Here is a 14,156-nt window from a genome sequence, read left to right on the forward strand (position 1 = left end):
CGGACAGTGTGCCTCGAACACTGAAAAACAGCCACCTTTTCATTGTCAATGAGGATCGTTTTTGTGTCCCAGCATTGCCGGCAGAGCTGCAAAAACAGCCCCCTTAGAAATAAGTTAAAAATTCTTACCATTGGCAGATTTTCTTTAAATAAGCAAAAAGTTCTGCCAATAGGGTATGAAAAACTGTCTTGCCAAGAATTCTTATTGTAAGAAATCAATTCTAGTCACTAAGAAATGTTTCCTTAAACTGTGATTATTTTACTGTTGAAAAACTTTTTTGATAAGATTATTCTTGCAAGACAGAAACTAAGACAATTTTTGTTGAAATAGGGTCTTTTTACTTAAAGATTTCACCTTCTGATGACAAAGAAACAGACTATTATTAATGTGCTTGACTGACATCAAACACACAAACTGCCTGCAGGATTTTGAGTTATTTTATGGCCATTCAAAAACTCACCTCATCACTTCATCCTTATCCAACTCTGAAAAACAAAACGACAGACCAGGAAGTAGGCAGAATCAACCCATGCTTTTATTTAATCCATTGCATATAAAAACTTTTTTCATCGTTTTTGTTTTCCTACACAAAGTTGTATGATCTACAGTGCTATCCAATAGACTGCGATTAACAAGAAATTGGTTAAAATAACATTTGAACTGTCCTGTGAATCGTCCAGACAGGTTGGCAATTTAAAGACAAAACCCCAAAAATAATTGTCCTGAAGACCTTTTCTTTTTTTTTTTTTAAGTTTGTTTTGTTTTTTAAAAGTTACAGTTTGTGTTTTCCTGTCACACCATAAAAAAATAGAACGCACAATGAGAAAAGATCCCACTATTTCCATTGGTCCAGGGCTGTTCAAAATCTACAGTATGCGTGTCAAAATAAGAGTCCCTGTTTTCGGAACAATGACGCAGCACCCCCACCCCCACACACACCCCTTTGGCCCTCCCTTTTCTATCAGCACAGAAACACATTTAAACCCCTGTTCCTGTCCCGGCAGAATGACGTCAGTGGTTTTTGGGTATTGCAAGTAATGCGAGTGAAAGTGTGGGCTAAGCATAGAAAAGCAGCACACCGTCAGTGTTTCAGCCGTATTTAATGCAGCAGTGGCTGAACATGCAGATGTGTGTCAAAGCCTCTGTGCTTCGCAAGGACTTGGCCTCCCACCCTGCTGCGGCGCCCCGTTCAGTGTTTGTGACACAATCAGGGTGTGGACGACTCTATCATCCACATCTGACAGGTTGTGGCACGTGTTTCAGTGTTTCAGGGCACAAGCGCAGATTGAGAGGTTCGGACCAGGCCCTGCAGCAAATGTGACTCTCAGACTTTTAGGCCACAATCACTCATCTAGTAAATCTATGGCTTGTGGTTGACCTAAACCTCCGCACTGGGACTCAGTTTTACCCACAGTGCAGCAGTGGTGACAAAGCCTATTTTGTTTGGCCTTGGGAATGAAAAGGTAACTTTTCTCAACAAGAGATCAGGTCAAACAAAGCCAGGAGATTCACTAATGCAGCAAAGAGAATCAAAAAGAAAAGGCTAAAAGTAAATGATGACTTTAAGGCACAGCCCATGGGCCAAGGAACAGTTTCTTAAAAAAATTAAATTAAAACAAAAATTTTGCCTTTTTCCCCCTTTCTTCTCTGAGCTAGATCTCGGATAAGCGACAAGTCAATGGATCAGTTGTTTTTTTTTACACCAAAGCTCCTGTGTAATAAACATTCTCTCAACAAGAGGTACATAATACAGCCACGCCATCACCAAAAGGGATGATAAGAATCAACCATTTACAGCAAACTGCATTATGATAGTAATAACATTAATAATTATATATTATATACAGCACAATAAATATATGTTTGTAAACAGCAATAAAACCAGATTATTCTCTATTACAGGTAAGGTCATTGGGTGAGGATGGAAAATAAAAACAATCAAAATTGGCACAAAATGAAAGTTTAAATAAAAGGAGAAAATGGAGAAATAAATGCCACATATTTAAAATAACTGATGTGTTAAAAGTTTTGTTTTTTCTTTTTCATTTGTCGATTTTCTTAAAAATAAAAAAAAGATTTTATTTCTGTACACCCCAATTGTTACCATCAGAACCGGCAAGCATGTGGTTTATGCTACAGTGAAATATTTACTGTACCACGTTTATATTGCAAAAATAACCACACTTATAATGATAATAATAAGTATGATAATAAATAATAGCGAAGGTTGTAATGTTATTCAAAAAAAGACGTAAAAAAGGAGATTCCTGGCCAAGGTAAAGCAAAACAATGCAAGCAGGCGTTCAAGCATCAACGTTTTTGGCGAGTTCAAACATATTCAAGAAGTGAAATATGAATTAGTGCATTCAAAAATCTATGTAAAGAATAGACCGATCTAGATTTCATGGAGCTGATTGTCTTGTCCGATAAACAAAGACAGGAACAGGAGTTCTCACGTTGTTGGCGGCAAATTCAAACATTTTTAAGCAGAAAAAACAAATTCATAAGTGGCAAAATTCAAGCAAGAAAAAAATAGAAAAGAAAAATAAAGCAAGATCTTTTAAAATGTTGGTATAAAATTCACTCCAGCAGTTTGAAACACCATTACTATTTCTAAACACTTCAAGCACTAATCAAGCTTTAAAAAAAGGTGCTTTTTGTCTCAACTACAAAGCATTGCATTGTCTCAGGATGTGTTCAAAAGAACTGCAGGCAACAATAATAAAAAATTAAAGGCTTCATCCACGTCAGAGAGTGAAGCATAAGACCTCAGGTTTCTGCTTCTGTCTCAGTAAAACTCTCACCAAAACAATGGTTATTTAAATGCCTTTAACAAAAGACTAACTAAATATGACTATAGTGGCATGTGAGTAGTAATATAAATGCTATTGGTGCAAACAGCTCAGAACATCTATAATTGAGCTGAAAAAACATTTAATATCTTTGACATAATTCTCCTTGTTGCTTTGCAAAAAGTCCCACCATCCTCTTTACTAACAAAAGAAAGCCTTGGACTGCAAAAGTAAAGTCTAGAAAATATCTTAATTTGTACACAGATATAAAAATCAAACTGAGGTCTGGAGCAGCAACGCGGCTGCCAAGGTTTAAGCGTTGTGTCAGTCAGATTTTCACAAGGAAGACTTCCACATCAGAAATGTGTCTTGAGGAGCTATCTTGTGTGCTGCAGCTACCAATGCCAGCAGAACGAGCTTCCTAATTTGTTTGAGTGTGGCATTTTTACCAGGAGTTTCCTGTTTTGAGTTTTGGGCACTTGAAAAAAAAGAAGAAAAAAAAGACACTATTTAACTTTCAGGCGAAGCTGAGACAAAGCAAAAATGCTAAAAAGTAGAAGCAGCACTGAGCAGCCTGTGGAGTCTGAGTCCACACCTTTAACTTGGGTTCCTTAAGGGGAGGTGTCAAAGTGAAATAAAGACACACCACTTCAGTGGAGATGGGAATGAGAAGGAGTTTTCCTGAGTGCAAAAAAACTTGGGAGTACCGGTGGGTGTCTGGACAAAGCTGTAAGGGACGGGGCCAAGGTGGAGAGCAGCTTGCGCTTTGGAACAGGAAACACAGATGTATAAAACACAGATCTCACAAAAGTCAAAAAAATATTCTATAAATAATCATCTGTCATTACTAAGAAGAGCAGTTAGTCAGGAGATGTCCATAACTGCTATGATTCAGAGGATTTCTGCTCCTCCTCTACCTCTTCTGTCACCTCCTCTTCTACAACGCAAGCTTTTGAGCAGGGTGTCTCCCCCTCTAGGACTTCCTCGTGCTCCTCCTCCTCATCATCCTCGTCCTCTCCCACCTGTTCGTCCAAAGGAATTTCTGTTGATTCAGAGTCCTGTGTGCAGAGTGTTTTAGAGTCAGTACAGCTGTTTTCCTCCTCTTCCTCCTCCTCCTCCTCCTCCTCTTCCTCCGGCTGGCTGCCGCTGTCTTTCTCAGTGTCTGACTCCCCGTCCTCCTCCAGCGTGAGCTCAAACTGAAATTTGTCCCCTCCTGGGGGTCGAGAGCCATCCTCCGGTTCGTCCAAAGCTGGAGAGGGACTCTGCGGAATGGTGCTTTGGTACCACTCTCTGTTGTCCTCCAAAGTGTCCAAGATATCCTGTGCATCCGGATGAACCAGATCAGCCCATGTTTCCCACAAAGGGTGAGCGATATAGTCTATAAATCCAACCTGAGGAGCAAGAAGTTAAAAACTACAGTCATTCTGTGTCCAACCACTGCATGTGTGAGTAAACAGAACTTTTGCTTGAGCTTGTGCGTCCTACCTGGCTCTTTTCTACTGAAGCATTGTGTTTGTCACACATGGGGCTGATCTCCATTCCCCTCTCCCTTTCCCTGTCACCTTGACTGAAAAACTCCTCCATGATGCGATCTGTCCACTGTCTGTAAAGCTGCAGAGGCTTGGTGGGGTTGCTGAGGTCTGCACAGTGCACCATGTTCTGGAGAACCTAAACATAGAAAAGAGATGTAATGTGAAATAAAGAAAGGTGCAGGAGAATGCTGTGAATGATGATCCATGATAGGATCCCAGAGCAGCACAGTTTTTGCTGTGCAGCTTAACCTCAGGATTTTGGCTTATTTACATCATTTCATCAAAATACAAGGAGAGAGCTTAACAGGGAAAAGTTTGTCTTTATAACTTACATCCTGGTTTCAAGAATCACTGATCAATGGTCACATTTTCTAGCAAGCCATATTGTCAATTACTGCCATTACTGTTTTGGTGAATGGAGTGTTTATCTGCTAAGGTATTCAAAATTATATACTTACTCCGATAATCTTTTGAGGCTTTTTAAATTGTTCCTAGTGGTCTTTTAATTATAACTGTCATTTTTATCCAAAGTAAAAAAACCTGTCATTTTCTAGGACAGGATTTCTAGGATTAGAAATTCGTCTCTGGGTTGTTGGCGGGACATCAACTGAGAGCTGTTTACACTCTCTCCCGCTAGCTTACAGCCCATCACGCCCCCAACCTACAATATTGGTGCAACAAAAATGGCGAGCAATATTGGAGCTATCCAGCTGTACAATGTTGAGCTGCATGCCAACTTGGACAAAGAAAATGAAGACGTACATGGATCCATTTATTTACAGCTGGATGAATCGGAATGGATTTCTCATCAATCTCCTGAATGTGGCCCAAGTGGAATGACTTCACTCTGGCTAAGATCAAACCTGTGAGCTTACATGATTGGGTAATTGTAGTCAGTGCTGTTTGGAAAGCTAAAACTCTTCTCTTTGACTTCCTACCGACAAAGTTTAATACTTTTTTTTACAATAAGACTAAACTTTCTAATATAGTGAAGAGCAGATTTTTCTTAGCCTCTGCTCATAACCAGGGATTGCTCTGAGTGGCTGTGCTCTGTAGTCACAAAAGAAAGCACTTTAGCTTACCAGTTCAAGTCTCACCTGTATTCTGTCTGAGTAGTTGTCCAGCAGCAACACACCCGAGCTGGTTACCTTCTTGGTTTCCACCATTGTCTTCAGATCGGCCAGCAAGTTCATGTGTTTGGACATGTCTGTAGCTAACACCTTGAACCACCAAAAACAGACTAATTACAAGTGTGCCGTTAGAGGAGGGTGGTTACATTTATGTGTTGCTAGAGGGGAAAAAAAAATTTTCTTTTAAGATATATTTCAACTTACAATGTCAATGACCATTTTTCGCAGCGATTGTCGTTGTTTTTTGGTCAAGTTTTGGAAGATGTCACAGTTCTCTTCTTGTAGGAGCTTAAAACCGACTGCTAGATGGTGGTTCTCCAACACAGACGAGTCATTGTACATCAAGGCTAGCTCTGAATCTGCACAGAAATTAAGACAAGGATTGGTTTTCAGGTTTAATTGGTCCAACTTTAAAAGGTGAAAAACACTGAGTAAATCATGGCTAAAATGTTTTTACTTATGTAAGGATTAGCATTAGAAATGTTTTTTCACAAAATCACTTCAGAATAGGATGCAGCACAAAACAAACTGTGTTGCTCTTCAGCTCACAAACAGTCTGTTAGTTGGAGTCTAGCTAGAAATACAAAGTATTCTGAGACATGTAGGTCAGATTTAAAACTTAACTTCAAAGATGCAAATGTAACTTTTTATTCTTCTAGATTTTAAAACTCATGTCTTTGATATTTCTGTACCCAGTGACAGAAAACGTTTATATGAAAAATAGACAAATCTGAATATTTTTATCGGAAAAAATTCATTGGGAGTTTTTTGAAGTTAAAAAATATTTACAAAGGCACAGCGAGTAAATGTGATGTTGAAAACTCAATAAACTAATATTTGATTTTTTTCAGTATAATTTTGCACTATTGTATTTTTTGACAGTACATTGTGCTCTGCATCCTGATTTGCAGCTGACCTTGTCAATAAATCTCATCCGTGCCATGTCTCCTGTATATATTCGATTACAAGCAGATCTTTGTTTTTGTTCTATTATACTGAACATCATTTTCCTCAAAAGTTTGAACGTTGAGAGATTAAAGAAAAAGAAAGAAGTAAAACTGGTAATGTCTGAGAAAAGTATATAAAGTGTGTAGTGAGGAGTCTTGCAGCCTTAATTTCCCCTATCATGGGTTATATATTGAACGTAAGTCTAGCAAAAAGCGAGGAAATGCTGTATTGTACCTGAAGAGCTTCTATCTGCAGTGGATGTGCCTGCATTTATGTCACCAGGAAAACATTGTCTAATTTTTAGCAAAGTATTTCACACTCTAGTTTAAATTGTGGAAGAAATATGCAACAGAGGATGACTTATTACAGAATTATTTGTGAGCAAACATTCATTTGATCTTTTTCAACTCACTGGTGCTGATGAGAAACTGGTTTGAGACTCCAGGATGGTCCACATCATGAATTGCACTGGCAAAGATGGCAGCAAGGATCTCAAGGTCTGTGAACACAGCCTGAGGGAACAAAGGACAGAGTGCAGAGCGTAGGAGAGAGGTCATTGATTGGGCTTTGATTGAAGCTGATTGTTGAAGCATGCGCTGAATGTTTGCGAGCTTATGACCAAGCCGGAGTGCTTTTGCTCTTTGTCTGCATGTGTGCCTCACCTCAAGGGCAGGAGTGGAAAGCAGCACGTGAGTTGATTGGGTGACGTCAGCAGCATGGATGTTGTTGTGATAGGCCACATCGCCATGATAATGGTCTTCTAAGGTCAGCAGGTATGTTATGAAGGTGTCGAGTGGAATTTTAAACGTTTTTAACAGGTCCCTTTCCTAAAAAGAAATACAAGAAAAAGAGATGAATTTCATCAAGTAATGAACTATGAATGAATAATGAAAGAACAATTTGGAGGAAATAAACTAGATAGCAAGAAAACGTGAGTCTAACCTGAAATATCGTGTGCATCATGACTGTCAGTGGCCGATTACCAGAGAATTCTGTGATTTTAAAAACATTAAGGCCCCATTTATTCACATGCTCCAGCTCCTAAAAACAGGGAAGAACAAAGTTAGAGACAACATTTATATTTCCTGATTCATCAATTAAATTAAAAAAAAAATCAAGCTCCATAGGATTTATATGAAACTATTTGCACCCAAACACACCTTCGCCAGTTCATCCTCGGTCTCCGTCTTGACTCCAAAGCGGGGTATGTTAGAGTTTGTGAGGCTGGAGGAGTGTTGCAGCTTTTTCACCCCGCTGATCTGACTCATTGGCTTGTTCTTTTTCTCCTTCTCCTTCTGCGTTTGCGGGGTTGGCATCTCCACTTCATGCTGCTTGTCTGTATCAGAAAGACAAACCGAAATTGTCAGCACAACCGTTAGATTATGAACTAATTTTTAAATTATTGGAATAAAAATTCATATGTGGTTACTAACCAAGGAAGGTGCTGGAGATGAACTCAGACACCTGGTTGCCAGAGCGGCTCATCTCTGACAAGTGAGTAAGCTCCCGATTCAACATCCTCTTAAACTGAGAAAAATAATTATGGTGTTAAATCATTATTTCTTCAGCTCAATATTGCTTTAACATTCAGTCCAAGCACCTTAAGAGTAAAGATCATTTTTTATATTTATTCTAAACATATTGATTATTTCTTCAGTGTCTCTTTCCGTTCCTCATTTTTTAACCCACCCTGTTGCCATATAAAAAAGCAAATCCAAATGTAATCACAGTTTATTGGTTTGAGTATCACACCGGTGCATGTGGTAGAGGGGTTTTAGAAAATGACATTTTTGCAGAAGAGCTGGAAACACAAAAGCAATGAAAAATAAAAAAATAAAATTAAAAACAAAGATAGCGTAAAAATAGTAAAAACGTTTTTTTTAAATTAAATTTCATAATCAATAAATACTAAAATAAAAAATTCTGAAACTTTGAAAATAAAGTCACCTAAAGATCAAAACCCTATTTTTCCCGATCATTAAATTTTAGTAGAGCAGAAAAACCAAAACAAAAAAAGGATAAAGCTATTTTTAAAACCTATTTAGTTATGTAAAATAGTCCAGTCATAGGAGATGACGTCACTGCATAAATGTTAAAAAAGGTGAAAACATATTTTTGGACTTTTTCTGCAACCATAAATAAAACAGAACTCCTCATTACGTCAAAAAAATGGAGCGTCCTAACCACCAAGAGGACTGTTGACCTACAAAGAAGACATTCAAGTGTTCCAGATTTTTCCCCACCGAATTGTTTTCTGATATAATAAAAAAAAAAAACTAAAAACAACAAAAAACACTTTAATACTTTAGTTTACTTTAAAATTCTAATTTAACGCAAAAAAAAAAGAAATGCTTAGACTTTTCTTTTTCCTGAACAATACATTCAGCCACATCTACACCCTGTGCAGTTTGGTTCAAACACCATCAGCTATCAGCTCTTCGGCTGCACCAAAATGGATAATGAAGCCGGAGTATTCACACCTTTGAAGGTTTGTTCAAATACAGCAGATATTTTGGTTGTTCTTGTCCAAATTTGTCTCAAGGTAAACCCTGCCTTACAGAAAGCCTGAAAAAGGGTCACCTTAAAGTAGGTGTGGAGCATGTGAATTTGTAACTAAAATAGACCACCATGAAAAGACTTCTTACCTTTATATATCCCCAGGAAACAGACAGGAGATAATTTGCTTCCGGCATTTTGACAAGTCAAAAAAAAGATTGCAATCCAGACGCAGAGAGTTGTGAGTTTCCTTGTTTACTGGATGAAAGCTACTAAAGCTTCTGAAACAAGAGCGCTGTGCCCTTCTCTCCAATAAGAGACGTCAGTCTGAGGAGCCCTCAGAGATCCGTTCAGAGTAAATCAGCTGAACAGTCCACAAATAAAGCTCCATGTCCTCATTCTCAGAATGTCCACAAATATGTTCCGATGCCCCAGAAAGTAGAGAGGAAAAGCAGGTTCTGGAAGAGAAGCAGCAGGAAGGCAGATCCCAAAAGATCCACCCAGAGCATATTGTGACCACACACGCCAAAATGTGCACATGCACACACAAACACTCCAATATGGGGACACGCTGCTGAGTCTCTTAATAATTGATGATAGTGCAGAAGCTCAGTATATACCAAAGCAACAGGACAGCAATTTTTTTTTCCTACCAAACAGTCCCAAACAGGAGTGGCTGCCTGCTTCTTTGGGCATGACATATGCTCCCATGTGAAGAGAACAGGCTGCCTCTCCCTCTATGTCACACTCTAGCAGCAAATCACGACTCAGATATGAAGAAAGAGTGAGCTCATCATTACCTCTAATTGGCTCGAATTGAGACTACCTGCTGTTTGATTGGCCACTATTGAAGTCAGGGGAAAAATGTGCCCCTTCCCTTTTGTTTAGGTCCTGCAGCGTGGCGGGATGCCACTTTGTGCGGATGTGCGTGCACGGCGCACACACGTCATGCATTTACAGGACATACTTTATTCATCATAATTGTAAAAATAGGCCTGCTGGTAGTTACATGTATACTGACCTAATCTTTGCTACAGCATGATGTAAAAGCATGTCACCTCACCCAGTTCGATAAAAACTATCACATTACTGAGGTCAGCCTCTCCCAAAAATTCAAGGGAGGTGAGTCACACTAGCATCACTGATGAGGTGAGGTAAATACATACAAAAGCCAAACACACCATAACCTTTCAAAAATTATGAGTTATCTGAAGTAGACTCACAGACAGTCAGCGTCCAGCTGGCTTTGAGGGCAAGAACCAGCTCCTTTAATTTAAGAGGAAGGTTACAGTCACTGATAGGAAGATTTCATTTCCTCAATTAAAGTAGAAAGTTCTCCTAATAAACAAACTTTCGATAATTTAATTTACTACCAATTTTTTTTTCTTTAGATCATTGCCAGTCGACCTTGAAAGTATGGAAATCTTATCGTCATCAGGCCTTGAGAATAGGTAAATTATTACTGTGTTGTGAGGCAGAAAAAAGGTCTCACTTTTTTATGGTGGACTTGCTGATTTTAAGGAATCGCATCCCTGTAGCTGCTAATTTAGCTCCAATTGTTCCACTTCCCCTCACGGTTAGGAAATCTTCAGTCATGTCCAACATGGCATCAAAGCCAAAACGCCTCCACTTCAGGTGGTTGTGTGTTGGTCAGCGCTGTTGCCTCATAGTGAGCAGCTTCATGGCAGTCTGAATTTAACCATATGCCCAGAAGACACAAAGTCTCATTGTTTCATTTAACTGTGTTTTAATTGGCCTCACTCAAATTAGATTGAATTTCTCAAGAGTGAAGTATTTACTGATTAACATAAAAAAATCGTTTTTGTCTTAAAGGAAAAGGTAACGTAAAATTAAACATTTCGGTTAGGATCATTTTCCCCCTTATAAAAAAGGATAAAGGAGTGACAACCATCATTTGATCTCCCTTCATGCCGGAATTTATTTCCAACTATATTAACGTTTTCTTTCCCTTTCAAGGTGATGCTAAATTCAGCTGAGTCCTGGATCTATTAGTACGCTCCAAATTAGCGACAAAGGGTTAATGTTTTGGTTGTTTTATTTTATTATAAAGCGTTACCAATGTTTTCACATAAAGAAAAGTTATTGTGTAAAGGGTCACTACTTTTAAAGAAATTACAAAAATTATATTTGAATCAAATCTATAATTTAAGGAACCATTTTCTTTTATTTTGAAATTGAAATAAATCAAACAATAAAAGAAATCTTAAAATAGAAATATGTTTCTGGTTTTCTGTATGCACATTCATCTGATGAGGATCTGGTCCAGTGATGCATGGATTGAGAAGGGGCCAAATGGCTCTCCGCTTCGTTCACACCCTGACTCCTCACCCTGCCCAGCACTGTAAGTAATTTACAGCTACGCTGGAACAGATGAGACCACCAGCTACCCTGCATCCAATGACTTTGACTAAAGCAGGCCAGCACAGGCCCATCACAAACACGCACTTACACAATTATCTGCTGGCTGGTGCATATACACAAATAGAATCCTCGGAGACACACTTTTTAACGACACAAACCTCCCCCATCTTCTAGCTGTCACGCAAATACACACGAGTGATAGCTTCGTCAAGAGGTGTGAACTCAAACTATTGGGTAAAAATTGGAAAGTGTCACACCTAGCTTAGTTGTGACTTGTGTATAATTTGTTCCTCCGTGGAGTGACTAAAAATATCCATTCCCTGCTGAATGTATCCGAAAACACCTCCAGATCAAAAAAGATTTCTCACTTTCAGCTTTGATTCTGGCAGCAGACGCCCACACCTTTCACAATACAGACAAATAAAGCCACTGTCTTCAATGAACACACAGCTGAGTGTGAGAATTGACTCTCCAGTCTATTCATGATTTTGGCCCAGGAGCTGTAAAAGACATCTAAAGATAGGACAACTATATATGGCTAAATGTAATATGGAGGGAAAGACAATGATAGAAACATACATTTAGCAAAAAGTACAAAAACAATTTAGAAATAAGGGAAATAAGAGCACACAGAAAAAACAGAAACCCTAGAAATCTTAATATTTGCTTTGAATAAGCAAAAAAATCGGCCATTGGCGTAACAAAAATGGTATTACCAAGGAATCTTGTTTTAAGAAAACGGTTACGTCACTAAGATATGTTGTCTGAAACTAAGAATATTTTGCTATTGAAAAAGTTTCTGGATAAGATTCTTTTTCTTGCAAGACAGAAAATAGGACAATATGATTCTAATTTACTTTCTTAAAATTCAGTTCTTGCTGTGCACAAATCTGATAAAGCCACAAAACTGAGACTTTGATAGTTAAGTTAAAAGGAAGAAAAACTAAAATTTTGGATCAAGAAAGTTAATGCAATATTTACGGTTTGGAAATTTAAGAACATAGACAGAGCCTGGGCACACACAAAACAAACACAAAATAGCAAAATGCTGCAGTGTGAATATAAATCTTGAAATTTGTTGAGAAAAGATGCTTTCTGTGGGTAAAATATTAATTTAAACTGCATAAAACATCACTTAAGAATTCAAAGCTGATGAAAAGAGTCAAGATACAACTGAAATAGAGACATAAGTAAATCCAGTTAATTAGTGCTTTAAGACCCACCCTGATCAATTTTTGATCTACTTTAAAGCGTTCCCAGTGGTCTTTTAATTATATCATGCAATTTTTAGCCCCCAAAAAAGTCATTTTGTCGGACATAGTTTCTGCAGGGCAGCAGCAGTTCATCAGAAATTCACCTCTGAGTTGTGAGCAGGACTGTTTTAATGGAATGGGGAACTAGCAGGCTGATAAAACACTGAGTAGTTAGGAAGATGAAAGATCGTAAAATACTTTTTTTTTCTGTTTATTTGATTCTATTAAAGACACTTTGATAAGAATGACGGTACCGCGATTTAGCCTCAGCTTTAGCTCTGTTTTCAGAAAAGCCCCGCCCTTTCAACTGTCTCCACCAATCATTCTTGGAGGCTTAATCAAACGTCATCAGTCTGGCAAATCATAAGTGGTTAAAGTCTTCACTTCCTTGTTCTGATTCTGCTCATAAAGCCTCACAGTTCCAACAAAAATACCAGCTAAAGCTCGTCTTTAGCAGTGTAGCTTTTCGCGGGATCCGGTGTCAGACCGTAGAACAAGTAAACAAAATAATAAAGCTCAGAGTCGGGAGTCTTTCTGGCTTTCTGGCGTCCGTTTTTGCACTACATCTCCCACGATGCATTGTGTTTAAGTGACAACATCTCTGTGCTACGAGTCTTTCCTGTTAAACGTCTTAAACCACAACGAACACGCATCAAACAGTTTTTAAATCTTCTTGATGAAATCAGAGGTCAACAGTTTCAAGGTTTATGTTTATTAACAGCCAAACATCCCAGTGTTTGGTCCAAGTCATCTTTCAATCTGAAACACTTTTCTAATAATGTCTGGATTGAAGGATTCGCTTTCTGACTTCAGTCACTTTTGAATAATGAAAAGTTAAGCTTAAACAGAAGTAATAACAACATTTCAGAACGAGGATTAAGGTGAAGTGGCCAACATACACAATCAAACTAAATTGAAACAATTTAATCATGTAAAAAGAAATACATTTTTTTATTAAGTTTTCAAAGACTTTATCTTTGATTAAGACAAGAGAAAATCTAATAAAACTTCACTTTTTGTGTAGCTACAGAAAAATTTTTAGTCTTTTTGTGTAAAATTTATCAAACATATTGTGATCATATTGTTCAAAAATTACAGTTGCCTTTGCACCAACTTAAAAAAATAACTTAAAAAATAAATCACTATTTAGAAAGAATGTATTTGGTGTTTTGTGAGGTTACCTAAAATAGCATGTTAATAAACAGAAGGGAAAAACAACTACCAGGGTAAAATGTCAAATGATTTAGTTTAAAATTATTACTGAAAACTAACTTAACTTTTATTACAGCTTTTAGGAAAAACAGTTGCAACTTCCAGCTTTTTCTGCCACAAATATCACAAAAATGCACATGAGATTGTGGAGGGACATCAATACAGACTATAGAGTTTCTCCTTTTCTAATTATTTGGATGCTGGTGTGCCGCAGGATTTTGTCAAGGATAAAGTGTGCCTTGCCTCAAAAAAAGTTGAAAAACACTGCTCCAGCATAAAGGCCCTTTCAACCCCAACCTAACATTAGAGGTGCAACAAAAATGTTGAGCAACATTGGACCTATCCAGCTGTACAGTTTTGAGCCAGATGCCAGTTCGGACGAGGAAAATGAAGACATACGTGGATCTACTC

The 14,156-nt window shown here is 38.0% G+C and overlaps 1 protein-coding gene across 10 annotated transcripts in view; it reads right to left on the reverse strand.

Annotated features, from left to right (window-relative positions):
• Positions 1-513: 513 nt before the first annotated feature.
• pde4d (phosphodiesterase 4D, cAMP-specific) overlaps positions 514-14,156 on the reverse strand; it is a 180,949-nt gene continuing 167,306 nt past the window's right edge. For all 10 annotated transcript variants that reach the window (XM_078953116.1, XM_020705821.3, XM_078953115.1 and 7 more), the window contains 9 exons: positions 7,836-7,929; positions 7,563-7,738; positions 7,345-7,443; positions 7,065-7,229; positions 6,815-6,914; positions 5,659-5,813; positions 5,422-5,544; positions 4,278-4,460; positions 514-4,183 (listed from right to left, as the gene is read on the reverse strand). In XM_078953116.1, coding sequence (XP_078809242.1) covers positions 3,677-4,183; positions 4,278-4,460; positions 5,422-5,544; positions 5,659-5,813; positions 6,815-6,914; positions 7,065-7,229; positions 7,345-7,443; positions 7,563-7,738; positions 7,836-7,929 — 1,602 coding nt within the window. In that variant the 3' untranslated portion in view covers positions 514-3,676. The remainder of the gene's footprint in view (positions 4,184-4,277; positions 4,461-5,421; positions 5,545-5,658; positions 5,814-6,814; positions 6,915-7,064; positions 7,230-7,344; positions 7,444-7,562; positions 7,739-7,835; positions 7,930-14,156) is intronic.

This window comes from Oryzias latipes, chromosome 9 (assembly GCF_053564925.1).
Source record: "Oryzias latipes strain Hd-rR chromosome 9, Olatipes_Hd-rR_3.1".
Classification (NCBI taxonomy): Eukaryota; Metazoa; Chordata; class Actinopteri; order Beloniformes; family Adrianichthyidae; genus Oryzias; species Oryzias latipes.